The following is a 26081-nucleotide window of genomic DNA, read 5'->3' as shown; positions in this document are numbered from 1 at the left end:
ACTGAAGACACGTATGTAATTTCAGATAAGACAGAACAGATCTAGCTAATAAGAAATTATCTACAGTCTAGTGTATGTTCATTGACTGGAAGATGGAAATTTGGCAGCAGTTATGGGACCCGTATCTCCTCAGATGATGTAGCTCATTAGATAGGTCTGGGGAGGAGTGAGGTTGGGCAGCCATGGAAAAGAGATAAGGAATGTCATGTGCCCCATTTGTCAAAATATTGGCATGTAAGTTGAATGGAAAGCAGCCAGTGAAACTGGTGCCTCTATTAATGACGAAACATCTTCAGAAATTGCTGAATATCTTTGTGTGAAAATCAGACCGCTCTGAAATGTTCTTTTAGGGGAGCAGGATCGCTGGATATGCTCAAATATTTTGCTGTACTTTCCACAGAGTTAGTTCTTTGTGTGTGAGTGTTAAAACAGTGCCACCAAGCCCCCGCCCCAGTTACAAATTGAAGCAGAAGTACACGCTTGCAAGAATACCTCCATGGACAAATGTACACAAATTGCTGAAAACTGCATTTGGCAAGAATATAAGTTTGCTAACTTCTTTAGTTTGCTTTTTGATCTGCTCTGTGTGTTGATAAGTGACAGCCTGGTCGTTACAGGGGGACCATATACATTTTCAATACAGTGTTTCACTGTCGGTGTATTTCAGAGGGAACACCCAGTGGTGCAGATTAAATTAATGTAGGCCAGTATGACAAGTCGGAATTAATAGTAAAAAGAATTTCTAGCCCATGTTGTAGGGTTTTCAGGTCTAGCTTCTTTTTGGAATGGTCAATTTTTCTGGGTCTGGTTTTATGTCTCAAGAGGAACAGTAGGTTTTTATGGACAATAAGAAAAGGCTGGCTTTTGCAGTTGCCTCTGACAATAGTGGTGGTTTTATAAATGTCAGCTTAAGAATTATCAAGGACATAAATGCATTCTGATAGTAGTGGCCTTCACATAGGTAGGAAAAAGAGGATCAAAACACTCACTGAGAATCATGTTCTCCAAAGGAATCACAGCAACTGTGTTTCAAGTGCAGCAATATATAAATTACCAAGGCTTTCATAGAAAGATAAGTGAATAAAATTGTAAAAGCAATATTTTTCTCTCTCATTTCAATTTTAAATTGAAGATGGTTAACAAATTTCCTAGCTTGGGTGGAGGTCATCTTTGTGTATTCCATCCCCTAGAGAATTGCTAATATGTATAGACAAAGACCACTCACCTTCTTGGAGAATCTTACCTTTAGTCTCTGAGTGGCAGAGCCATGAAAAAAAGACTTTCTTGATATTTCTGTTGTCTAACTCCAATGTGTTCATTCTGGTCAAGTGAAAAAATCTTATATTGAATAGAGGCAAACCCAGTTTGCCTCAGTGTATCCTTTCCAGTATTGCACAACAGCAATAAAAGGAATATTTTGGAAATGATAAATTTTTATGACCTTCCATAATACATGCTAATTAACTCAGTCAAAACAAGCAAAGATAACGTTAACTTCTGGTTTTGTGAGCTGGAGACTTGCAGAGCATAGTATCATTTTAAGGAAATAACACTAGGGCAGAATTTTAGAGCAGATGATGACAATAACCAAAGACAGAGAGGAGTCAGTAGGGACAGCCAGGCTTTCTTTACAAGCAATGGGCAGGATTAAAGGGAATAGGGTTAAGTCCGTTATTCTGAATGCTTGATCTCCTATTAAAGCTAGAATATTAAACTTACTTGAAAGAAGCAGCTGAAATAAAAGGGAATAACTGTAGATTTTTCCTTGGAGATTGAGAGGCAAATGCAAATCTTCTTGAATGTTTAGATTGATAAAAGAATGGCTCTGAACAGCTCAGATACAGACCAGTGGCTCAGAACAAAGTTAGCTGTCTAGGGCTCTGGACATCTCCTACATTAGATCCCAAGCTTTCCTAGTGTCAAAAAAAGGAAAAATTCTGGGATGTAAAGAGGACTGACACCAATGCCAGCCTGTATTTTCACATATTGCTTATGCTTCCGGTGTTGCAAGACACTTGCCCCATCCAACCTTGCGGTAACTGGGAGGAGAGGCATGTTTTTCTGCAGCACAGCAATGTAGGCGTGCTCTGTTTGTGTGAAGGTTGATGATGATGCATGTTCTTTCCGGAAGTTTTTAGATCCTTGATAATTAAAGATAAAGAACAGATTCTTGGCTCTGTTTTATCTTGGAAATATGCCATAAAAATAGATTTGGGCATGCTATCAACTTCTGCTTCCTAATTATTGGAAACAGAATAACTTAAAGCAGCTTGGAGACTATTTGAAATTACAATGTTTGTAGAAAAGAAGAAGAGAGCCACGAGTTTTGTAGACAGTCCATGTAGATAGATTTGCTGATAGGTCAGTGAGCAATGGTTTACACTCCCAGTGGCAACTCCAACCCCAGTCAGCTTTGGTTTTGGAAGAATAACTCAAATAAATTTTGGGAATGCACATAGATTTTCATTTTTGCTTCTGTCCCAGGAGCCTGCCAAACATAACTGTTAGAGCCAGGGGTTACACAGAATACCCTGACTGCATTAAAGTCTCAGCACAATCACTTTCCAAAGACTTTGTTTTACCTTCTATATAACAGACACGTTTGAGAATTGAGGCATGCTGTAGGAAAAATCAGTAATTTTCACTGAGGGAAGGGAGTGGGGGAACTGTAGGTAAATAATATCTCTATAAAAATATCCAGGAGGAAATGCAAGAGAAGGGAGTGAGGCGATGCCCCTGCAAGAATGCTAACTGGGAAAAGAGACTTGCTCCCAGCAATGTGATCTTACAGGTAGGTTGGTAACTGGTATGACACAACTATGGGCTGAAAAAAATTAAAACCACATCTCAGATCTACCAGAAGTACCTTCAGGATGCGCCTTCTCAGGCGCTGAGCCACTGTAATCACTCACTCACTTCTGGTGTGCCAAAGATAAAGACTCTAACCTAAATTAAATGTAAAGGGAGAAGTCAGAAGAACTAATCAAAATGCAACTATGAGGAAAAGAATTAGCTTTTGTTGAGGAAACAGAAGCCTGAAGAGAGAAATAAAACCTGATAAAAAGTCATGTAGAAACACGTGAAATACAGATTATCTAGAGAAGAAAAAAAAACCTGATGTATTTTTACCTGGAGAAAATTATGGAGTTTTCCATGGAGTTTCTATAAGGAAGATGCTGGCAAGTGGCTGGGCTATAAGATTATAAAATGAGAAAGGAGATAGTCTTAAAGGCAGAATGAAGGCACTGGGGAGGCTTTCTGTATAGGAGCCTTGTCAAGCTTCATCTCTGACAAAGATGAAAGACCAAAATGACTTGGTAGGCTTATTCCTGCAAATTTGTGGTTCATTTACAATGATTTTATCAATATATTCTAGGCTATTAAGTAGCATGGAAAAATCTGAAATAAAATACATAGGATCAACAGTGGGAAGAGAGATGACTGCATAAACTTGAACGTTGAGGTCTCTGCCTATTAGTTCTATTTAATTAATTTTAATTATTCTTATGCTTTTGGTTCTGGGCTCACAAATATTTATGAGGGACATTTTGATAGGCTGTGCTTTTTGGAAAGAAGAGTCTGCTGTGCTCTGCAATAGAGTGTTTTATTCATGTTAATGGAGAACTCTGACAAAAATGGTCCTTGTTTTCTCATTAGCATACCTGCATATATCACTTTATGACAAGCATACTGTTTCTCCTAAAATTATTTTTCTGATATTACATATAATGATGTAAGTGGAGCAGAAAGTTAGTGTTTTGAATTACTTATTATTGCTGTTCCTTCTTCTATCAAAGATTTAAGAGGTTTGTTTGTATGTGTGTTTGTTTTACCTTACCCCATTGCCAAAAGAGTGTCATGAGAGAGAAAAGGGACTGAGGTTGAATGCTTTATAATGGCTTTGTTAGTAATTTACCTTTAGCATAATTTTTGTAGTGAACAAATGCTTAAGGAGTATTAAATGAAATTTGTATTGTAATTCTGAAGCACTCAGTCTTGTGGAATATTTAAATGACATAAAAGACTGAATGCAAATCATAATATGTCCTTAAAAACTCTAGACAAATGAAGTACATTTGATTAGAAAAAAAAAGCTACCTTTCAACATGGCAGCCAAACGTATCAAATGGTGTATCTCACTTGACATTTTAAAGATGCAATTTAAATTGTTCTAAAATTACCTTGCTATGAAAATATGAAAGAATTACCTGTTCCAGTCTTTGTCAAAGGCAGATTGTCTTGTGAAATACCAAACCCTTGCATTTTTTGGACGGGCTCCATTAATATAAGTGATAGTATCCAAAGGTTTCATACAAGTAACAATTTTCACTTTTAAATACAGAAGGAAACAGGAGGAAGACTATTTGCTACCAGCAACACAGAGCTGCTGTCAATGGTTTTTTTCATCTTTACCTCATAAAAATAAATCTCTCTTGCTCTGTCTATAGATGTATTAGCAAAGAAGTGCAGTGTTGATGTTTACTATACAAAAGAATGAAAATTAACTCAAGAAACAATATATGACAAAAATGCAAAACAACACAAGGGGAAGAAATTAATGCAATATTTTATTTTTAGCTGAACAGATGGGGTGAGAAAATGCATATTTTTAAGTGGTCTAATCAGCTGGACCACATTTGTAGCAGAAGTCATCAGCCCATATGAGCTGTTATGTTTTGTCAGAACACTGTTGAAAATAATAGCTTAAAATTAAAACAAAAACTTGTATTTTTGAAAGTAAGAATATGATTTATTATTCATAAAAACATCAAATTAATTTTTAGAATTGCAGAAGTGGCACAGCCAAGTATGAAGGCAAGAGGGGATGGGCTTTATAGAAATCTTGAGTTCAACTGGACACTGCTTCCTTCTTGTGAGAAGCAGTGGCCTATAATGCACTGCTCACACTGCTGTCTCGTGTCATTAAATCTGATGACCCAATCCAGTCCCTGGACCTGCTGCACACTTTTTCGTGATCCCCAGGGAAATATTTACATTTCTTTTGCTTCAGTTCCTGACTGTAAGAAAGAGAACATAAGTCTTCCTTTTTCCCTCCCTGAGTCTCTATTTGTGCAACTCTAGGGCAGACAGCCATGCCTGATTTATGAAAGATGTTAAAGATGGTGTAATTACTAGCTACAGATATTTCCCAACTGCGTAGAAGTACCTGGGGGGTTGTTTTGTACTTCTCAGGGGAGCGCAGAAGAGGGGAGTCCCTACTTGCGCAAGAAGGGGGTCTTGCCAAAGGAGTTTCCCTAAGGGGAAGAGGAAGATGCTCCGGATGGTTTCTGGATCCTGCTCTGCAAGGGTGGAGATGGTACTGAAGCAGTGAGTCTGAGAAGGTAGACAGCTGATTTGTGAACTTTGCTGCAAACCTCTTAAGCAAACTCATTTGGGAAACTTCATAGGACGTGACTGGATTCTGACATCTCAAAATTATTGCTGTATGATTTGAAACACACCTGTTCATCACTCACTGTTAGCCTTGTGTAACGCATCTCTGGTAAACCTCACTGGAAGTATTCTGGAATAGCTAGTTGTTAGGATGGGACAGAACAAAATAGCCCAACGTGATTCACACACAGGATTTCTGCACCCAAATGATAAACTCACATTAGATTTAAAAATTAGCTGTATGTCTTAGACCACAGTAGGCAATTAAAAACCGAAAGGATTTTTGTGGGTAGCTTGTATTGAAACAGAAACATTCCTAGCTTATTTTGGCTGATGCTGATAACTCTTAGTAGTCTGTTTTTATAGAATCATAGAATCATTAAGGTTGGAAAAGACCTCTAAGATCATCGAGTCCAACCGTCAACCCAACACCACCGTGCCCACTAACCCATGTCCCTAAGCGCCTCATCTACACGTCTTTTAAATACCTCCAGGGATGGTCACTCCACTGCTTCCCTGGGCAGCCTGTTCCAATGCTTGACCACTCTTTCAGTGAAGAAATTTCTCCTAATATCCAATCTAAACCTCCCTTGGCGCAACTTGAGGCCATTTCCTCTTGTCCTATCGCTTGTTACTTGGGAGAAGAGACCAACCCCCACCTCGCTACAACCTCCTTTCAGGTAGTTGTAGAGCATGATAAGGTCTCCCCTCAACCTCCTCTTCTCCAGACTAAACAACTCCAGTTCCCTCAGCCGCTCCCCATCAGACTTGTGCTCCAGGCCCTTCACCAGCTTCGTTGCCCTCCTCTGGACACGCTCCAGCACCTCCATGTCCTTCTTGTTGTGAGGGGCCCAAAACTGAACACAGTAGTCGAGGTGCGGCCTCACCAGTGCCGAGTACAGGGGCACGATCACCTCCCTTCTCCTGCTTGCCACACTATTCCTGATACAGGCCAGGATGCCGTTGGCCTTCTTGGCCACCTGGGCACACTCCTGGCTCATGTTCAGCCGGCTGTTTTTGTTAACAAGTATAATTAAAATGCTGCCAAATTTGGGGGGGCAATGCTATATAGTAATGCAAATAATGCAGAGCAGGCCCGACTTCAACGGCTTCAGAAAGGGAAGGTAGAGGTGGAAAATTCAGCTTCACTGCTAAAGAGAAAATAGTTACTTTGCAGGCTGCCAGAAAATCGAAGATCCTCAATAGTACAACATAGTTTTGATAAACAAGATGCCTGTTTCAGGTATAGAGAAAGAGTCCCAGCTCACCCACTGCTCAGAAGAGCTGAATAGAGCACATCAATGACGTCTTCCCCAGAAAAAAGACAACAATCAAATATTTTGCTGTATGTTGAGCTATCCTGCTTGACACATGGTGAACTTTGATGGTAGAGTTTCTTAAAGTCTACTGTACAACTTGGTATGCAGTCCCAGCTCCTAAGCAGTCTTTTGGATAAGCTGCTAAAATGTTGTTTAACTGTGTTCTTCAGGAAGGAAAGACATGAGCCATTCAGGCAATGCCATTCAAACTCTGATTATTTTTATATTTAAAATTATTCCTCAGACTCCCGACAGAAGCAATCAGATGCTTCTGAAAGCATGCAAGTGTCCTTCTCCTGAACAAGTAAGTAGGCACTATTAGAGAATTTGACTGTCTATGCTCCTTTTTTCTTTTCTTCTCTCCCCCCCGCCCCTTTTTTTATTTTCTCTTTTTTTCATCTTTTTTTTCTTTCTTCTTTCTTTTTTCTTTTTTTTTTTATCTTCCTCATATCTTTCTTTTTTTCTTTTTTTTTCCCCTTCTTTTTTTTTTAAATTTGTTGCTTCTTTTTGGATTCTTCTCCTAAGATAATTAAGTGTACTTCAAAGGGGAATTGGCTAGGACTTTTTTTTCCTATTTTATTGTTTTCCTCCTTGACTCTGAAATATAATCACACTGCATGTGTGTGTTACTAGTAAAATACCTGTTAGCTGTCGTTGTAACTGGAGTTCACGGAAGTGTCACTCCCCTGTATGGATAAAAATTGACAACACTAATTTGGAAATAGAGCTTTTGTAGTGGGCTGGGCAAATTTTTCATAATCTATTGAAGGAGCCTTGTTAATAGTTTGCCGCTAACTGAAGAAGTGTGCTCTTCCAGATGGTGAGGATTGCCATGGTGGACAACCACAGCATTCCTTGCCGAACCTCAGCAAAGCGACAGGGCTTGCCACGTGCTCGGCCGCACGGTTCCACAGCCGCAGAACACAGACCTGGTGAGGGAGGAAGAGTCTAAGGAAATATTTTTCAGCACAATAGGACATTTTCTGAGCAGCAGCCCAAAATAATCAATATAAATCCTATTTTTATTTCGTGTTTATTTTTATTTCATGTTAGGTCAAAGCATGAATTCTAGTAGACTGAGAACATAAAGTGTTATCAAATGATTTTTTTAAAGAATTACTAGTTAGTGACTGGTTATTAAATTTTAAGACGTGTTTGCCTTTATGCTCAGATTCCATTAATATTTTAATTTGGACCAGGAGTGCGCTTTTGAAGGGAATCTCTCACTCCATTTTCCCCACTTACCACGCTTCGGTTTACATGACAGAATGGTGTCGGGACACATCAGCTGGATTAATTTTGGTTAAAACTAAACCGAGAGGTGTGCTCCAGAAGTGTACCTAACGTACTGCAGGTGCCAGTGGGTGCCCGGTCCCTGGGATTAGCCTAAAGTACCCCGCCAAGGCAAGTGTAGTGTTGCACTCTGCAGAGCTGTTTCTGATGTGCTGTCCTACGTGCTAATGGAGATGGAAGCACACGAAACTGCAATTTAGGAGAAAAACTTGTACCTGTCTTACAAGTGCAGGGCTACACCCCCCCAGAATTTCAGATTTGATACCTCTGTTCTTTGGTGAAGTCTGGCTGCAGTGCTGAGCTGGTGGGAGTAGCTGTAGTCAGCCAAACACCCAGTGTTGCCATGGAATTTGGATTAGGTTCTTACTTTCAGTATTTAAACCCACTTGCTTTAAGGGGCATGATACCATGCAAAGGTGTTTTGGGTATTTTTTCCCTTTTTCTGTTATTTTTTTTTCTTTTGTTTGTTTTGTTTGTTGTTTCGCCCCCCTCCCCAGACCCACAGAATGGAACAGCGTTAGACTGTGTACTCACACGTTTCCGTTTTCCCCGGATATTATTGTGACTTCTCCAGCTCCCATGCAGCCTCTGTGTACATGATCTAGATGCTTTTTCCAAAGAAACTCAACTTTTGAAATGTTCCCAGAAATTTCTGTATCAATATAGTTCAAGTATGTGTTGCCTGGTTTGAAAGTTCCCCTGCCAAAAGAAAAGGACTGTCCTGGTTTCGGCTGGGATACAGTTAAATTTCTTCCTAGTGCTGTGTTTTGGATTTAGTATGAGAAGAATGTTGGTAACACACTGACGTTTTAGTTGTTGCTAAGTAGTGCTTACATAGTCAAGGACTTTTCAGCTTCCCATGCTCTGCCAGGTGCACAAGAAGCTGGTAGGGAGCACAGCCAGAATACTGACCCAGCTGGCCAATGGGGTATTCCATACCATATGATGTCATGCTCAGAATATAAATAGGGGGCGTGGTCCAGGAAGTAGCAATCGCTGATTGGATATTGGTCAGTGCGTGGTGAGCAATTGCATTGTCCATCATTCATTTTGTATATTCTACTGTTGTTGTTGTTGTTGTTGTTGTTATTATTGTTATTATTATTATTATTATTTTCCCTTCCTTTTCTATTAAACTGTCTTTATCTCAATCCACAAATTTTACTTTTTTGGTCGATTCTCTCCCCCATCCCACTGCGGGGGGCGGGGAGTGAACGAGCGGCTGTGAGGTGTTTGGCTGCCTTCTGGGTTAAACCACAACAAGCACAGAAGTGATACTCTGTGTTCTTTACAAACGAGGGAAAAAAAAATGCTATTGTTTAGGCAGAAAGGGAGATGAGTTGTGGGATGCTATGAGAGTTGAAGCTTTGAATACTATCGTTATAATTTTATTAATTTTTTTTTTCAAGAATTACCAAACAGGGATGTTAGGCAAAATTTTAGCTTAGAACATGTTCTTAGAGAATATGTTCCTTGGGGAACGTGCAGGGCTCTTGATGCAGAGCCTCACCCAGATCCGAGGCTTTCAGCTCAGGCAGTAGGGGATCATGTCTCAGGTCCAGAAACACCAAGGTCTGTCTTCTCTGCTGACTAGTCATTCAAGCCACGTAGCAAAGTCTTTTATAAAGTCCTTGGACCTTAGATTTTTTGTACATAAAATATGTCAAATACTTTTTTGGACAAACATTGTAACAGAGCTAAACTTAAGGGAAGATCAAAAAAACCCACAAAAAAAAATATATTGCACTTTTCATTTAACCTTTTTTGTAAGGATTAGGAAGGAATGTCTCGTTGACATTTTGGTTATTTCTTCCTCCAAATTAGTATTACAACTCTTTGCCTTCCCTGAAGCTATTGTGGCGGTGCTGAGGCTACCTCATCTCTCCCAACATGATTTATCCTGAATATCTGGAGGAAGTTCTGAGGACTAAATGTCACTTTTTTCCCACTTTGGCTGGAGTCTGTAGTGCAGATATCAGCTAGGCAAATTGGTGAAGGCCACAAAGTCTCTGCATTAACCTTGCTTTATCAAAGCAGAGAAAACACTATTCCCACTTATATAGGGAGGTTATTGTGGATCCCACTACAGGCTTTCAGCCTATCAACCTAACGTAGAGGTTTGTTGGTACCTAAGGAGGAGATGGCTACTCAGAAGGATCTACAGAAGTATGCAAATGACTTAGTTGCTTAAATTCCTGTGCCTTTCAGGGTGAAAACACTAGATTAGTTAGCCCAGCCTTTGTCAGTATTGTCGTGGGGTTTATTCTAGACGTTATTTCTGGAAAATGAGATCTGTCTTCAAATAAGTCCAAGTCAGAAAGTTCTCTCAGTGTTTCTGCTTGCTCTCAACCATGAAGAAAACTGAAAATTATAGTTTACATTCATGCCTTCTACGGTATTAGTGTTCATTATAATGGAATGCACGTTACAGTGTGACATTAATGTAGAAATTACCTGTAGGTATATCGCTGCAGTAGTGTATTTGCAACCAAAGCTACTCCTGGTACAGACCAGTAACAGGGCTACATTCAAACACAGAGGAGGCTGGTTTTACAATATTTAAACTGTGCACTTGGCAAGGATCAGTTTATGAGATTTAAATTCACATTTACTGGAAAAAAACAGGCTGAGTGGACAGGAATCCCAGACTCCAGTACAGTTCATAAGCAAGCTGCAACATTCTTACTCATGTATTCCCTAGAGGAGGGAATGATTAAATGACTGTGCATCATGCAGGTCTTTGTCTTCTCAGAGAAGATCACCAAATGATATTTGAGTCCAGCAGTAGCCACAGAGCTCTTTGCCCTTGCCCACTTTGCTATGCTAACTGTCATCCTCAGAAAAGAAAAGAAAATAAGAGCAAGAGAGACCAGCAAACAGATTTGGACTACAATCTGTAGCAGGGGGAACTTCAACCCCTTATCAGCTACTTTTGTTACCAGTGTAAATCTCAGATCACATAGAACAAGATGAGACATGTAAAAATAGCTATGTATAAATTCAATATGATAACAATGATAGAGCCGTTTTTTCAAAAGTCATGTTAAACTTACTTGTCAATTGTATATTTTTTCCTGATCCCATTAGTTCCAGTCAAGGCTACATCTATATTTCCCTTCATGCTTTCTGTTCCAGATACTCTGACACGTATCTCTCTTCGCCAGCCTTTGAAAGCAAAATGAAATAGATTATGGTTGTAAGGTAAAACTTTACATATGTTTCAATGTCTTTCAGGGAGAGGAAAGGATTGCACAAATGTGCCTGTAAGCAAACGAAATGTCACCCTTTATTAAGGCAAATGTTAGTTCTGCATGATTCTGGTAGTATTAATTTCCTTGACAATGGTCTAAATCACAGATGCAATCTTTGCTGGCCTACTGGCCACGCCGAGTATTTGATCTGCCATGGCCAATAGTGTAACTTGCTCTTCCACTTGGCATCACTTTTAATTTTGTACTTTCTTACACTTGCAAGCAATTTGTGGGGTCTCGTGGGTAGCCTGTTAGCTCTCAACTATGAAGTGAGGTCCGCTGGACTGCTGTGTTGTTAAAGATATATTAAACAAAACCGGCAGCTTTCCCAGGATGATCCTGATATACAGAGTGTTTAGGGTTTTTCTTACGCCTGTGCACAGCCCACGAGCTGTCAGGAGATCCTGTCATCTCACATGTCTTTCTACAGCCGAAGCAGGGCCTCAGATGCGATAGCACGTATTGATTTCAAGCAACCAGGTTTGGGATGTTTTTGTACTGGTTTTAACTTGGGCTATTAAAAGGAGAATCTCTTCACCCACTTCATAAGGTTATATTTGGTTTCAGGTTATAATTTCTATAAACTCAACAGTTTGTAAATGTTGAGGTTAATGTATTCATTCAGATTTGAGAAATGGCTAGTTTCTCTACACTCAAATTAATTTTTTTACTTTTTGCTCTTATGGAGATGTGATATAAGATTTTTTTTTGTTCTTAATTTTGCTTTCGTATTTTAGTGCCTAGTGAATAAGGACCTCAAAGACCCTCTCTCATTTATTGCCCTTGCAATTAATCACCTGTGATGGATTACTATTTATTTACAATTTTTTTTGTTTCCCAGTTCTGTGGCTGCTTCTACATTAATCAAAATTAAAACTATGCTTCTTATAATTCCCTGCCATTTTGACTTGACAAACTTTGCAAAAATATCCTGAAATGATCCAGTTTTATAATTCTTTGTCAATAAAAACAATGTAACTTTTTTTGATTTGAAATTTTGCACTTTCAGCATAACATTCCTTCTGCCTTCAGCTTTATAGAACTTTTGAAGCCATCATCTAATTAACAAAATTTAGCAGGGTTTCTAGGTCAGAGATCAGCATCAGTTGACCTGTATCTATAATTATCTCAGCCTTTCCCAAATAGTGCTGGTACTGCATGTTCCTAACACACCTGAAACTCTAGATTTTGTACTAAGTGCCACTCGTTAACTCGTTAACTCCAGCAGCTCTCTGTAGAAGAAGATATTTGTTCACACATAATTCATTGCCACTTTAGAATTCACCACCCAAAAGAAGCACTTACGAGCATATGGAGGGGAGGGTCCTGTGTTTAAATAAACCTTTTGCTGTTCTTTTTCAGTTTTATGTGAAAACTTATCAGCATAATGACCCATCAGTGGGCATCCTTCCTTCGGACATGGGAAGCAGTGTCCCTGGGGGAAAATAACAATGTGTGTTACAAGACACTGTCTGTTTTAATCCCACTTCTTAAAGTATAAGAAATTAGGGCATTTCAGATTTTTTCCAGCTTTTTTGAAAAGGTACTTGCTTCTGAGTTCAGATCATATCTTCAGTATTTATTGGTGTGGTGAGAAAAGGAGCTGAGATGATCAGTCAGCTTATTTCATCTGGTTGAAAATCAGAGAGAAACAGTTTGAAAATCTGGCCTAATTCCTTATGCTCTTGCAGAGACCATAAGTAAATACCTTAATGCATGTTGTGCCTTACTATCTGGTCTGTAAAATGTAGGTAATATATTCATCTTTCATAGGGTCCATTGAAAGGTTGCCTGCTAATCATTGTAGGGTGGCTAACTATATTTGCAAACAGGTCTGGCTGGATATATCACTCGTATGGTAAAGGTATTTAAGTCTAGGAATACTGAAGCTTGGAGTCTTGCTTTGGAATGTGTTCTGTCTGCTTTTCAGTCTTTATTCCCATGCACAGCCTTAATGAAATTAATCTACCTACATAGATCAAATATTCAGATCAAGACCTTGCTGTCCATTAAAATTAAAAAAACAGATAAGCGTGTATATTTTCAATGATAGTGATTTAATTGCAGTTGGAAAAAACAACATTGTTATATTTAGATAGTTCAATTCTGATATTTGGGAGGTTCTGTAGGAACTGGTATTTGTGGCTTTTTGGCTAGTTGGGCATTAGATGAATAAAAGGCTAAATGATCATCGTCACTTGTTTATTCTGAAAAAAACGTTTCCCTCACATCACTAAATTGCAGGGTTCAGGTTTTCAAGTCCTGAATTACATCAAACTTTCAAGTTACATGGCAGCATTGCTACAAATATTGACAACTTTTCTGCAGTATTGTAATCATTCCTTTTGGGAGTAGATGGAAATAAATTCAGACTTGTCTTCCTTCTTGACCAGTCCTCAGTCGCATTGCCAGAATTGGTCCACCAAAATCCCAGTTATATCAGGTATGAAAGACCAGCACATTATGCTGCCTTCTTTCTTGTGCCACCTGAGGGTTGTGTGAGCAATGCTGTGCTGTGTAAATACCTCCCCTGCCCGATATACTGTGGATGTTTATTGTTTATACAGATGTTTAAACATTTCGGAAATCCAGAGGCTGTCCTCTTGATGATGGGTTCCACCAGGTTTAGATGGACTTCCTTCAACCAGGCTGAGTGTCCCTTACTGCTGACCTATGCAAAAGGTGAACTCAGCCACTGCCTCTCATTGCCCTCTTACTCTGCTCTTCATATCTCCCTTTGTAACTGGTTTTGGTGTTTATGTTTACTGCCTTGTTTTCTTCTGGATCTTTTTTTTTTTTTGGAGTTTGCTGTGTTTACATTTTGCCTGGTTTTTGCGTATGGTCTGGATGAGGGTGGTCAGTGGCTCTGCATAACCCCCCTGTATCCCATGATCCAGAGTGTAGAAGTTGTCCCAGAAATTATTAAGGGAAGAAGGGCAGGGCTATAACCCCTCAGATAAATATGTACCTGGTACTTACCAATACAAAAGCTCGGTATGTTTCACACTGATACCCAACAAATCCTTTGGGAGTGATAATACTCTCAGCATAATACCGGAGACTTCTTTTATGTCCACATCCAATAGACCTATACGCTGGGAAGAAGCCCAAGTAAAAAAGATTAAAGCTATACATTAACATAAAGTCCATGGCAAAACAACACTTGTGGGTCTTTTTTCCTCAAAAGCATTTGTACATAGAGTGAAGTCTCAGATTAAAAAAAAGTAATAATTAAAAGATGTTTAAAGTGTGAATTATTTGGTTTTATAGTACAAAGTGTACTTATGGCTACACATATTTTTTCAATGGGGAAGAGCTAGGTTCTAATTTGCGTGTCCCTGTGCTCATGCTGAAGTTAACCGAGGTGGAGATGCACCAAGGCGGACCTTGTGCAGCCTCCCGTCCTGCTATGTGTACTTAACTGCTTTTACTTTAGCATGAGAACTGAGGAGGATTTAGGAGAATTTCCTTTTGATATTTCAAAGACTGGAATAATTCATAGCTACAGAGTTTGTAAAGCATATAGCAGTTACTATGACGTAGTGTTCATTGGTTTACCATTTACAACATGGTATTTTGTAAAACCACAGTTTCCACTCATTTCTAGAATTAAAGGTAATTGTAGTAATTATTTTAACTTCAGTGGTGATTCTGTGAAATGCTCTGAAAAGCAAGATGTTTGGCAGCGTGTCCTTGATTTTGTCAGAATTATTTGAAACAAGTACATTTTCCCATCAGAGTGAAATTCATAAGCAGTCGGTGCAGGAAAGAAGAAAGTGCTATTTGGGTTATATTTACAGGTCCCTTGTAACAAGTATTGTCTTCATTGGCTCTGAAGTCTCTCCTTTATCAAAGCACAATATACTAAAGCTAGGTTGTATAAAAATAGGCTCTACTCTGCTTCAGCATGTGTGTGCTCACCTAATCACAGGGTGAAGCCTTGGAGGCACTGAAGTAATTGCAAGCTGGCACAGTTTATAGTGAAATCAGAATTTCACCTACTGTCAATATTTATGCATCTTAAAGGCAGACCAGTTGGTATGGACCAGTTGACACACATTGTTCTTTACATAAGGAAAAAAAAAACACACCAAAACCCATCTAAAAAGTATTTTTATCTGTTTTTCTTGAAAATAATCTGCATCATCAAGGCTTCCTGAGTACATTTTCTTTATAGTTCCTTCTTTAAATCTAATTCAGAAAGGTCTGTGCTTTTAACTTTAAAAACTTCAGCTCTTGCTGTTGGCTTACTTTGTGCTAGTGCCAAATTCACTTAACATCTATACAATGGGAACATAATACTCCTCTCCCTACTGCATCAAAAGCTGTAGAAAGAAGTTACTAAATAGCATTTCTAAAGCACTTCATACATAAAAGCACTACAGAAATCTAAATATCAAACAGAAGAAATATGCACAAAGTAAGGTTTAACCAAGAGGCAGGAGTTAAGGCTGTCTCTATTTTTAGGAGCTGCATGAACAACCAACTCCATCTGCTCGTGTTCAGTAGAGCTGAGCTTCTCCTTAACCACAAAACATTGCAAACAGCCTTGTGAAATGTTTCTGGGAAATATTTAATTTTTTTGCTGAAAATGCAGACATTCTTATGCAGTCCGATTGGAAAGTGTTTTGGTTCCAAGTGACTTTGTGCACAGCCAGCTTTCAGCCCTCTTTGTTACTGAGTTCTCCAACCAGTTCTAAGACAGAGCATTTTTGAAAGGCAATTACTGAACTAGCGGTAGGGATTTCAAAATGTTTAGCTGTGAATAACAATGTTCTCATTTCTGTAGGTTAGGATCAGAAGACAGGATTTGGGGGATCTATTGTACTGAATCCCAGGGTAATTTTGATTAACTGCCCAGCTTTCTTTGAAGAACATGAACTATCAATGGAGCAGTCATTTTATCATCTTCTATATTTTTAACCTTGTGCTGTTCCCTTTGAAGACACTAAAGCTGTTAACGGTATGGATGAGTATGTCTAACCCCAGTAATATTGGGACTGATGTCTTTCTAGGGAGAAGGGAAGCTCAGATTTTAAAATACTCATTTTTGGATTATCCTTGAATGAAATTTTACTGGTCCTTCATGTGTGGAATTCCCACTGAGGTCAGTCTGTCAGCACAGTGGCAGGCTCTTACAAAGGTTGTGATGAACCAATCTGCATGCTTTAACTGAAGTTTCCATCTGGAATTTGCCTTGGTTAGTATAAAAGAAAATTGGAGAGTATTTCACAGGCAGCTGTAAATCTTCCATTTTTGAGCATTCTCTCCCTACTCCAAATCTGAGCTATATAAATAATCTATACATTCAAAAGGCTTTACCTTACCCTAGCCTTTATTTCTAACTGTAGCTTATAATAAGGCATTACTTCTTTAAAATATATTTACCTCTCATAAGGTCATTAATATTCCTAGTTGCAGGAGGTACACGAAGCTGCTTGCATCCTGGCATCTTCTTCCCACCATTTGGGTAAAAATCCAGGTGACCGCAAGTCTGAAGAATCCCTGGAGCTGAAATGCACAATGAATGGAGGCTGATCACTCTCAGGTACGCTGTGGCCAACCTCTGTGTTGGTGTCAGCCTTTGCGTGAAAACTTACCAAAGTCAAAGAAAAGATGACCAGCGTGAGTATGAATTATATCAACAAATTTTGCGTCTGAAGGATCCAGCCTAACCGTTGTGGGAGTATACTGGAAAAGGGGCCCAGCTGGATCCAAACCTAAATAAACGGAGATATGTCTGATTGAGTAAATAATACTATATGTATGTCATCACATACGGTGTGTGTATACTGTATGTCATTACATTTCTGCCTTACCCCACATGCAAAAATCCATTTTGTGGTCCACAGCAAAACAAGCAGGGTTTTAATAGAAAGGTGGCTGGAGGCATTTCAGCACAGTAAAATGCTGATGGGTGCTTGGCTTGCTTTTGGGGAACAATGTTATAAGAAGAGGTTTGGGGTTTTTTTTGCACATTAGTGAAAAATATGAAATCTTGATGTGTTACTCTGAGCATGTAGATTTGTTTGAGAATTTTTATTTGGTCAAAAATCTATTTTTATTTCTGAAAGCTTGGTTGAAAATGTTACCCCTTCACTTCAGTGTCAGTGACCTCTCTTTGGGGCTAAAGCAACACAGTTCTGATCCCAGTTTCCCTGAATTGCTTATGTGACTGCTTACTGTGTACACACCTTAGTCAAAGCGCTGTCTATGCAGGGAAAAGAACTGACTGGAGCACAAGGGAAAGCAGAAAATAGTGAGCCGTTAAAAAAAATGGTGTATGAGTTTGTCGTGACACTGTGTCTCTCTGTGGAGCTATGCGACTAACAGCTTTCTAGCCTTTCCATGGCTATTTGCTGTCTCATCCTGACATATTAGATCTAGGGTTTTTAATTTTTCATTTCAGATTTTCAATCTTTTGAACTGCTGAACAGTCATGTTAGAGTGGGCTTTTAAAACCAAATATAACGATGAGTTGCCACTGTGTTTTACAAGTCTGTTATTCCACGTATAATACAGTATTTTGTTCCTGTTCTTTTATATCATTAAAAATCAAAACCAAGTGTTTCCTGGGACTTGTTGTGACCTGTGAAAAGTCAGGACAGTTAAGCCACGGTCGGGACAGTTAAGCCTTTCCGATCTGTTGCAGTCGAGCCTTTCTCAGAGTTGTGAACGTTGACATGTGAAATGCATGGCATGTGATGGGACATGGCTTCGTTTGTGTGCCGTCATGCTAACTGTATACTGCTAATTATGAGAAACCAGCACATTGCGGTCTGTATTGTGTGTTTATAACACAGCAGTGATTCTTCAGTTCTCTTAAGTCGCGTGAAAATATAAAGCTTCATCAGCTGAAATAGCTTCAGTACCCGTTATTCTTCCAATGCCAGGTTTCCTTCTCCCTGCCTCCCCTGCGGCGTGTGCTCCAAGACTGTGGCCGATGAAATGAATGTTGGCAGGAGAGTAGCCATAGTCTTTCTGTGAAGATGTATGGAAAGGAAAAAACAAGCGTGTTAAGCAGGGGATACAAGCCTGTGGCACTGCATCATGGCCCCACGCTGTGCCAGGACATGGCCAGACCAGCGGGCGATGGAGAGGAGTGTCTTGGGTGGGAAGTTACTGTTGCGGTGGTGGGGTCTGTACCTAAAGAGCAGCTGTTCCCAACTCATCCCATCCCCTTTTATATCACGCTTCTGGAAGGGAGTAATCTCTGTCAGGAATTGGCCCTTATGACAGAAAAGAAGGAAAAGGGAATTTTTGCACATAAGTCCCCTACATTTGCCCTGATTGCTTATCCAAAAGGTGAATGATTCCACTGCCTCACCCCTGAACCTGTCTGTCCAGCCAGGATAGTGGTCTGTGGCGGAGGAGATTTCGGTGCCTTTGTCTGTGGCCTACCCTCTGTGTGAATCAAGCGGCTGTCCTGCTATGGAGATGCTCCACCTCACAGGTCCTGCGGGATGGGGAGGACCATGCTAGGAGTGCTGCTGGTGTGCCAGGCTCAGCTGAGCTGCTGCACGGGAAGCCTGGCATTGGTGGTTGCAGGAGAGTCGCTTCTCTGCGCTGCAATTCCGTTCTTGCAGGAGGCAGCGTGTGTGACCCACAGAGGGATGTTTTAAAAATATTGGTCCTCTAGTACCACTCCTCACCCTGCCAGTTTTGCTAGACAGTCTCCAATCTGATGTCTTATGTCATCATGAGCAAAACTTTCAGAAACTATGGCCTGTAAGTCTTTAGGGACGTGCTTATCTGTGGTCTGACACTGAAGTAGGTATTTCCATTTGTGCAGGATTAGAGACTTTTAATGCCATTTTCAGCTGTGTTACTGAGTACCTCTGTACTTCCTGACTATTGCATCAAACGTAAAGGTGCCACCCTGAACACAGCCTTTACCATACAGACTACACACCAGCTTTCATGTTCCACGGATACTTTTACCTCAAGAAGGTTCACCAGATATACCAGCTCAGCCCCCACAATGCGGACGTTGTTAACTGCTTCGGTGTACAGACCGCTAGAGCCACCTCGCCAGTCGGTCAAAATGCAGTTCACGTCTTCAGTGTGAAACATGAACTGGTGGAAAACATGAAAACAGGAGAACAGAAGCAAACGGGCATGAATTACAATTGTAGCACGGTATCTGTAAACAATATTTTGTTTTGCTATAGCCAGGGACTCGCTTTGTTTATGTGACTAGTAAAGACACATCTTCAGTATGTTAATTCCTACTAATACTGAAGAGTCAACACAAGGAGGCAGAGTGGAGGCAGTGATTTGAAGACTGTATAAAGACACGCAGAAGCTTGCTTCAGTTCTGTTTTCCATTCCAGATGCTTTGGTTGGCTTTAGGGTATCAACTTCTCTTAATGACAGTACCCCAGTTAGAAAAAGAGGAGAGTATGACTTCTTTTTTTATTGTCCAAGCTTTACTCTTCAAAATTCATATGCTTGGATCATGTAAAAGGATTCACAAATTTGTGTTCATGTGCTTGAATTGTTCAGCCCCAAAATTCATATATTTTAACCAAAATATTGTATTTATACCTTCTGGCAATGGAACATTCTAATTTTTCATTCTGAAGCAATTTCATTTTTGAAATGTGCCTAAATAAAATGAAACCAAGCTGCTGAACAAAGCATTTTGTTTTTATTAGATCAAATGCCTCACTCAAATTGAAATGTTTATTTTGACCTTTTGCTGAGGTGAGAAATGTGACTTTTTTTCCCCCTTTATTATTGGCAAGGAATTGAAAAATCAATTAATTATAGCTTTCCCTGTGGAGGTGAGTGCAACAAAAGGGCATTTAGCAGAAGGCTGAAGTGCACTATACTCATAGCTAGGAACAAGAGGGCACTCATGTGGAACTGAGCTTCATTCTGAATTTTTTCCCCCTCATATATTCCCTGAATTAACAGGAGAACAGAGGTGTAAATTTTATGTGGGAATTTTAAGCCAGTTAATGGGGTGATGTGTATATTTGCACTTTCAAATACAAGTAAAACGACTGTCGGACAATAGTCATACCATACCCTGCAGATATTTGTTATCCAGGGGAGGTCCGCTCCAGCAAGATGGCCATGTATAATGAAGCGAGTTTTCCTGTGTGTTCGGAAATTTGAAGCTTTGATAGTTGAAGGATTTGTAGCAGAAATTTTCTGTGTCAAGAAAAACCAACCAACAAACAACACAACAAGGATGTGATGGCTCCATCCCAGCGTACATTTTGATACAGGGCAGAGTACCCCAATGGTTAAGGCATAGTTCTGGACTCTGAAGAGATGGGTTTTGTTCCTCACTCGTAAACTGCCTTGCTGGGGGACATCCATTAATCATTTCAACAAATGATTCACTTTCTCTAGTTAATTGAACTAATGATACTGGCATCCTTTGCACAATGTTTTGAGATTTACTGGTACAACATGCCCTGTAAATACAAGATTTTATCAAACTTGGACATAGAAATACAACGATAGCATCTTCTGCAAGGTATTATGCGGTTGACTTTGAATCTCTACCTATTTTTCTTTCTTTTTTCTTTGAAGATAAGAGCTTCATCACTTAAGTTTTTAAGCCCACCAGGCTTACAACATCAGAAGTGAATAGGTATTTTGGTGTTTATTGAGAAGAAAGGCATTATTTTCTTTTAAAGAAATTCTGAATACTGGGTTGTTTTAAAACTTGGCTCTTACTTATTTTTTGTTATGGTTTTGTAAGCTTAAAAGGGGATGTCATGCTCTAATTAGCACACATCTCACCTTCAGTGAAAGACTGATTAAGGTTAAAACCTCATAGGCCCTCTCAGCTGGAGATGTTGGACTTGTTCTGAGGTGACTCAAACAGGAGAAATCATTAAACACCTCCACTGTTTGTGACTGCCATTTATAAAAAAAAAAGAAAACAATTATGAAGCCTTTTTCATGTAATGGAAGCCAACAGCAGCAACAAATTGCCCCCCCTTTCATGTTAATTTACTTCATTTTTCTTGCTCTTTGAGCAAGTAATATTCACACTCTCTGACGGTCATATCTCTTTTTTCACCAGATTAGAGTGTAGCTCCACAAAACTGCTTCATGCTATGGACAAGCCCAGCCCAGACACCTCCGACGCCTCAAGCATCCTGCTGTGAGCTTTTCCCAGTACTGCTGATCTTCAGAGAAAAGGGCTGACGCACTGCTGGCGTCTTTCAGTACCTTCCCATTTGATCCATCCTAAACAGTCCTGCAGGCTCCTTTTAGCTACTTCCATTTGTCACTCTGTCACAGTCCAGAGCTTCCTCTCGCTGCCGCTAGTTTGCAGATGTTGTAGATAAGCTCACCTTTTTACTTTTTTCCCTTCCATACAGCTCCAGTCTGCTGTCTCTGTGCTTCTCTACCTGATGTGTTTTCATGAGGGGTTTGACTCTCTGTAAGAGAAACCTCCAAGCTCTCTCTAAGGTACATCTTGCCAAGTCTTTTTCTTTAGATCTTTAGTCTTCATTTTCCCTCAGTCCCATTCTTCCAAAAAATGTTTAATATTTGTTTATTTTCTTTATCCATTGCCATTTCATTCTCTTTTTGGTTGTTTCCTTCTTTTTCCACATACGATTTCATTTTCTCCTTCATTTTTTTCTTTAGCCTCCTGTTTTCCTTTCTAAGCTTTCCTTTAATTTTTCGTCCTAATTTCCTTCTCCTCTCTGGTGAATACGGATGCTTTCTCTTCTGATCTTAACTCTTAACTCTTTACCTGCTCTTAGGGCTCAATGTTGGCCACCACATAAGCAGAGCCGCTGAGACCAATCGTATGTAGTTCAGAGGACCTAGTAATCATGTGTATGAACCACATACCTGAGCCGTGTGTATGGGCCTGAAATATGGTTTTAAGCTGGAGACACACAGCAGCCAAAATTGAGCTTTGCTTTTGTACTGCCTTCCCTACCTCTGGCTTTATAATGCTAAACCTGAAACTGGATTTGGGCCATTAGCTTACTGTACAGAAGTATCCAAAATATTTCAGATGACTTGTGTTAGAAGGCTGCAATTAATATGTTGTAAATACACCTGGCCTGTCAGCTGAAATGAGAAAAAAGAAATGAAATGAAAGAAAATTGGGATGGACCATTCACAGAGTGTGTAATGTAGAATTGGGCCTTCTCCTGGGAGACATTTGAGCAAAAATATGGGAGAAAAGAAACTGTCTGTAGAATTTGTTGAACGTGTAGTATACTATCAGTTATTAAAACAAAGCAGTTTCTTACTTGATATTTCATGATGTTGTCTCTAGTGTAAAGGAGGAAATTGGTGTTCACTGCTTCTGGAGCGCTGGGCAAGCCTGCCAGTTGTCTCCCTGGGATCCCAGACCAAGGGGGGCTATCTGTGAAGCATCCAAGCCTTTTGTAGCAAACTTCCCTTCCTGGGGTACGCAAAGAAAAATGTTAGTGTTCTGGGAACGTAGCAGGTTAGGCTGCCACCACTTTACAAGAAGCTGGCAGGATAGTGTTTATACCAGGGAAGCAGAAAATGGCTGATTCAGATGAGGATGGCGCCTGTGATCATTTTTCATTAAGGGGCTCGACTGTGCTCCCGTGCCTTGTGCATGTAGCAGGACTTGAACTTCAAGGCTGATTCCTGTTGCAAATATAGCGTAGAGCTCAGTTTGGTGAAGTCATGACTTATTTTGTCAGACATATTGTTAACACAGCCATCGGAAAAGGACGATAAAATCTTGATCCTTTATGGATCCAGCGAACAAACCAGCTTTTGCTGTCAGCATAGAGCAGTCCTTCAAATTTAGTGCTAATGCTCCAGGGATTATCTAAATTGTTATTTCTTGTGCAACAATTCATGGAGTAAAACGAAACCAAAACATTAAAATAGATACCTCTGGTTGCTCCATAATGTACATTAAACACCTCCCTTATTTTTTTATCACCAAAAGATTTTAGTGGAAGCAATGAAGTGGAATTTGAGTGGAAGTCGAGAACAAAGGACAGCCTTGGGAAGTGTGGCCTGTGCCTGAAGGACTAGGGTTTCCCAATTTCTATTGTGGCTTTAATACAGTAATGATGCAAATATAACATACAGGTGTTGCCATTAAATGTCATCCTTACCCACTATTATAGCACAACAGCTGTGAAATCAGAATAATTTTAATTGCTATTAAAAAGATACTGAAAACAATGAGAAACTATTGTTCTCTAGGATAGGTGACAGATTCATACTATATCAGGCCGTAACTTACTCTATTCGTTACTCTGTAGAAACACAGGGGTGGAGGGATATATATTGGAAATACATCTAGAGAAAGAGAAGATTTAATTGTGAAGCTGCAGCTAGAGACTTCACAAGTGATCCAGTCATTTTCATAGGGATCTTTCCTCTCATGCCAGTGAACTTTTGGACTGTTTCTTTCTGTTTCTGTCTGTCCCTGTTGAACTATTCTTTCCTCTCGGTAAAGAGGAGTTTTGGAGTGGGACTGTTTTCTTGTTCTCTGCATAGCGCTGTGAAGAGTAAGTGCCTAGGCTGGCATTACAAGTGTTGTAGCTACCATAAATGCTGGTGTGGGTTGAGGGTGGGTAGGCGAAACTGTTCTGGAAGAATTTTAGTATCAATTCTCATATAAAAATACCTTTCTAATTCTCATTGTCTTTGCTAGCTGCAAAAACCTTTACAGGATTAAAAAGTAACAGGTTAAATGTGGGAAAGACATGATGTAACTCAATGCTCCTGATGAAGAAGTCTGTTAAATCTATTCCAAAACACATCCTTTTTCTAAAATATAGTTATTCTGGTGTAAGTTATACACAACAATTTTTACTGTTTGTAGATTTTATCAACTATGTGTCTTACCTCTGGCTACATCAAGAAGAAAAAGAGTAGTGATCCATGCCGCAAACATCTAAAGCAAATAAGAACACAGTTCAAACCTAATTAAAAATAGAACCTGGAATTCACCTAAGGGGTTCCTTGACCCATTAAAAAAAAGTCATAGCTGACCATAGGAGTACTTCATGCATTTAATGAGTTGGATCCAAAAGAATCAACACTTCCTTAAAGATAGCAAGGTTTCAGGAAAATATCTTTGGGATTCTTTCAGTTTGCTGTGGAAATTTTGCATACGCAGGACATTCTCTAAGCATCTCTTAAAGATTGTCTACCTGACCTTGACAAACAGAAGCTTTTTTTTTTTCTCTAGATCTGCAATTTATGGGCAAGCAAATGAAATTCTTAAAGGATTTGCAACAACATTTTTTTACAGAGTGAAGTTTCTTCTAGCATTTAGTAGAAAAGCTGCTCATAGAACTGCTATTCTGTGATTGTATTTAAAAGAACCCAGGAACAAACTTAATTTGTGTTTCTAAATCATATGGATGGTCTTGAAAACTCATTTTGATCATTGCTATCATCCATGTACACTTATCAGCCCTGATCTGCTTGCTCACTTAATCACCAGCTGATAGGTAAGCATCGGAGTAAATGGAACCAGTCATTTACTTCAAGGTGAAGTAGGGAAAGCCTTTTAAGTGTAGTCTTACTACTACTAGTAACCTATCTTCAAAGGAAAGATCATTCTTAGAAAACTCTAATATCAGGCCCTGATCCTCCAACGAGTCCTGCACAGGCAGAGTCCTGCATCCCCTTCCTCCCTCCCCACCCCTAATCTCCCCAGTCCCCTGAAGTCAGTAATACGCTGTTAGGAGCAAAAAGTCCATCCCTGTGAAACCCACTGCAGGTTCAAGCATGTCCTTCTTCCATCTCCTCTCCTCCAGCCACTCACCAAATACCCCATACCTTAACACGATGCACCTAGTTTAAGTTCCTTAGATGCTCTGGTCTCCAATGTATCCCATTTTACCTTGGCAAGGCTCAGAGCAAGTTCTCTGGTCCACCTCTCAGTTGATTGTGGCAAGCCTTGCAGAAGCCCTTTGAGGAGCCTGGGACGAAGCAGGACAGCACCGTGCCTGCCCAATGAGGGCAGGCGGCGGAGGGACGCTCACCCTGCTGCTGCACAAGGCTTGGGTTCCCAGCTGCATCTGTGACTTTGTTGGGTTGTGCCAAAAGAGATCTCCTTGTTCAGGCATTCTTCATCTGAGATAATGCGAACCAGGTCAGACCAGTTGCTGTGTGACTCCACCTGTTTAATGCAAAGTTTCAAATAGGGTGTTATTGTCACTCATCGGTAATTATTTTTAAAGCTAAAAAGTACTGGGAAGTGTGATGTAAACACTGAACAAACACACAGCCTTTCAGGATCAGGAACAAGGCTCTCGCCACTGGCTGAGCTGCTCGTCTCGGTGTGATGCTGAGTTGGGATTCAAGCGACTTGGTATCACATCAGAAGGCTGTAGCAGAGCCCCAGTCTTTTGGGTCTTACTCCAGAGTTTTAATAGCAAAACCATCCTTCCTGGACCTGATCCCTGACTTAAATAACTTACAGTCTTAAGCAAAATTTTCAAATTTATATTTGATATTTAAGTCTACCGTTACAATATCAAGACACAAAGAAGGTTATGGGATCAGCTAGCATATATGTCCACATGGTTTAAGCTGTTACCTGAGAAAAGACAGAAGGAAGAGACAAGGATGAAAAATGATAAAAAAATTAAATTGCTCAGTCTGTCATCTGTTATTTGTTTGTCTTGTAGTTCTCTCATCTATAATTTTGCTAGTGGAATGAATTACCTGACTTTCCATTGAAAAGATGACAGAAATGCTTTTAAACAGGGGAAAATAGTTCCTTGGGCAGATTGTCACCGCATCCAATCACCTTGAATCTTCAAAATTAACTTGTATTAATTGCAGTAATTTTAGTTTTTAGTGTGTTGATAATAATGTCTTTTCACAT

General features: G+C 39.7%; 1 protein-coding gene across 1 annotated transcript; it reads right to left on the bottom strand.

Annotated features, from left to right (window-relative positions):
* Nucleotides 1-7129: 7129 nt before the first annotated feature.
* On the bottom strand, nucleotides 7130-24375 carry LOC142084425 (pancreatic lipase-related protein 2-like). Its single transcript, XM_075155138.1, has 13 exons — nucleotides 24318-24375; nucleotides 24086-24136; nucleotides 22495-22649; nucleotides 20291-20416; nucleotides 19199-19333; nucleotides 18130-18238; nucleotides 16858-16977; nucleotides 16646-16768; nucleotides 14237-14352; nucleotides 12563-12692; nucleotides 11060-11171; nucleotides 8543-8705; nucleotides 7130-7642 (listed from the first exon to the last, which is right to left on the bottom strand). Exons 1-13 carry the CDS (start codon nucleotides 24373-24375, stop codon nucleotides 7505-7507), a joined length of 1536 nt encoding a protein of 511 aa, XP_075011239.1. The 3' UTR covers nucleotides 7130-7504.
* Nucleotides 24376-26081: the final 1706 nt, after the last annotated feature.

Source organism: Calonectris borealis, chromosome 7, assembly GCF_964195595.1.
Source record: "Calonectris borealis chromosome 7, bCalBor7.hap1.2, whole genome shotgun sequence".
Lineage (NCBI taxonomy): Eukaryota > Metazoa > Chordata > Aves > Procellariiformes > Procellariidae > Calonectris > Calonectris borealis.
Note: the sequence above shows the minus strand (reverse complement) of the source record. Positions and strands in the feature narration are given on the sequence as shown.

Bases quoted from the DNA above. Each gene is read 5' to 3' on its own strand.
- LOC142084425 (XM_075155138.1), bottom strand. From the start codon at position 24,375: ATGCTTAGAGAATGTCCTGCGTATGCAAAATTTCCACAGCAAACTGAA. The intron at 24,137-24,317 runs AGATATTTTCCT...CTTATTTGCTTT, and splicing joins GCAAACTGAAAGAATCCCAA to AGATGTTTGCGGCATGGATC. The intron at 18,239-19,198 runs GTAAAAGTATCC...ACATCTTCACAG, and splicing joins ATCTGGTGAACCTTCTTGAG to AAAGACTATGGCTACTCTCC.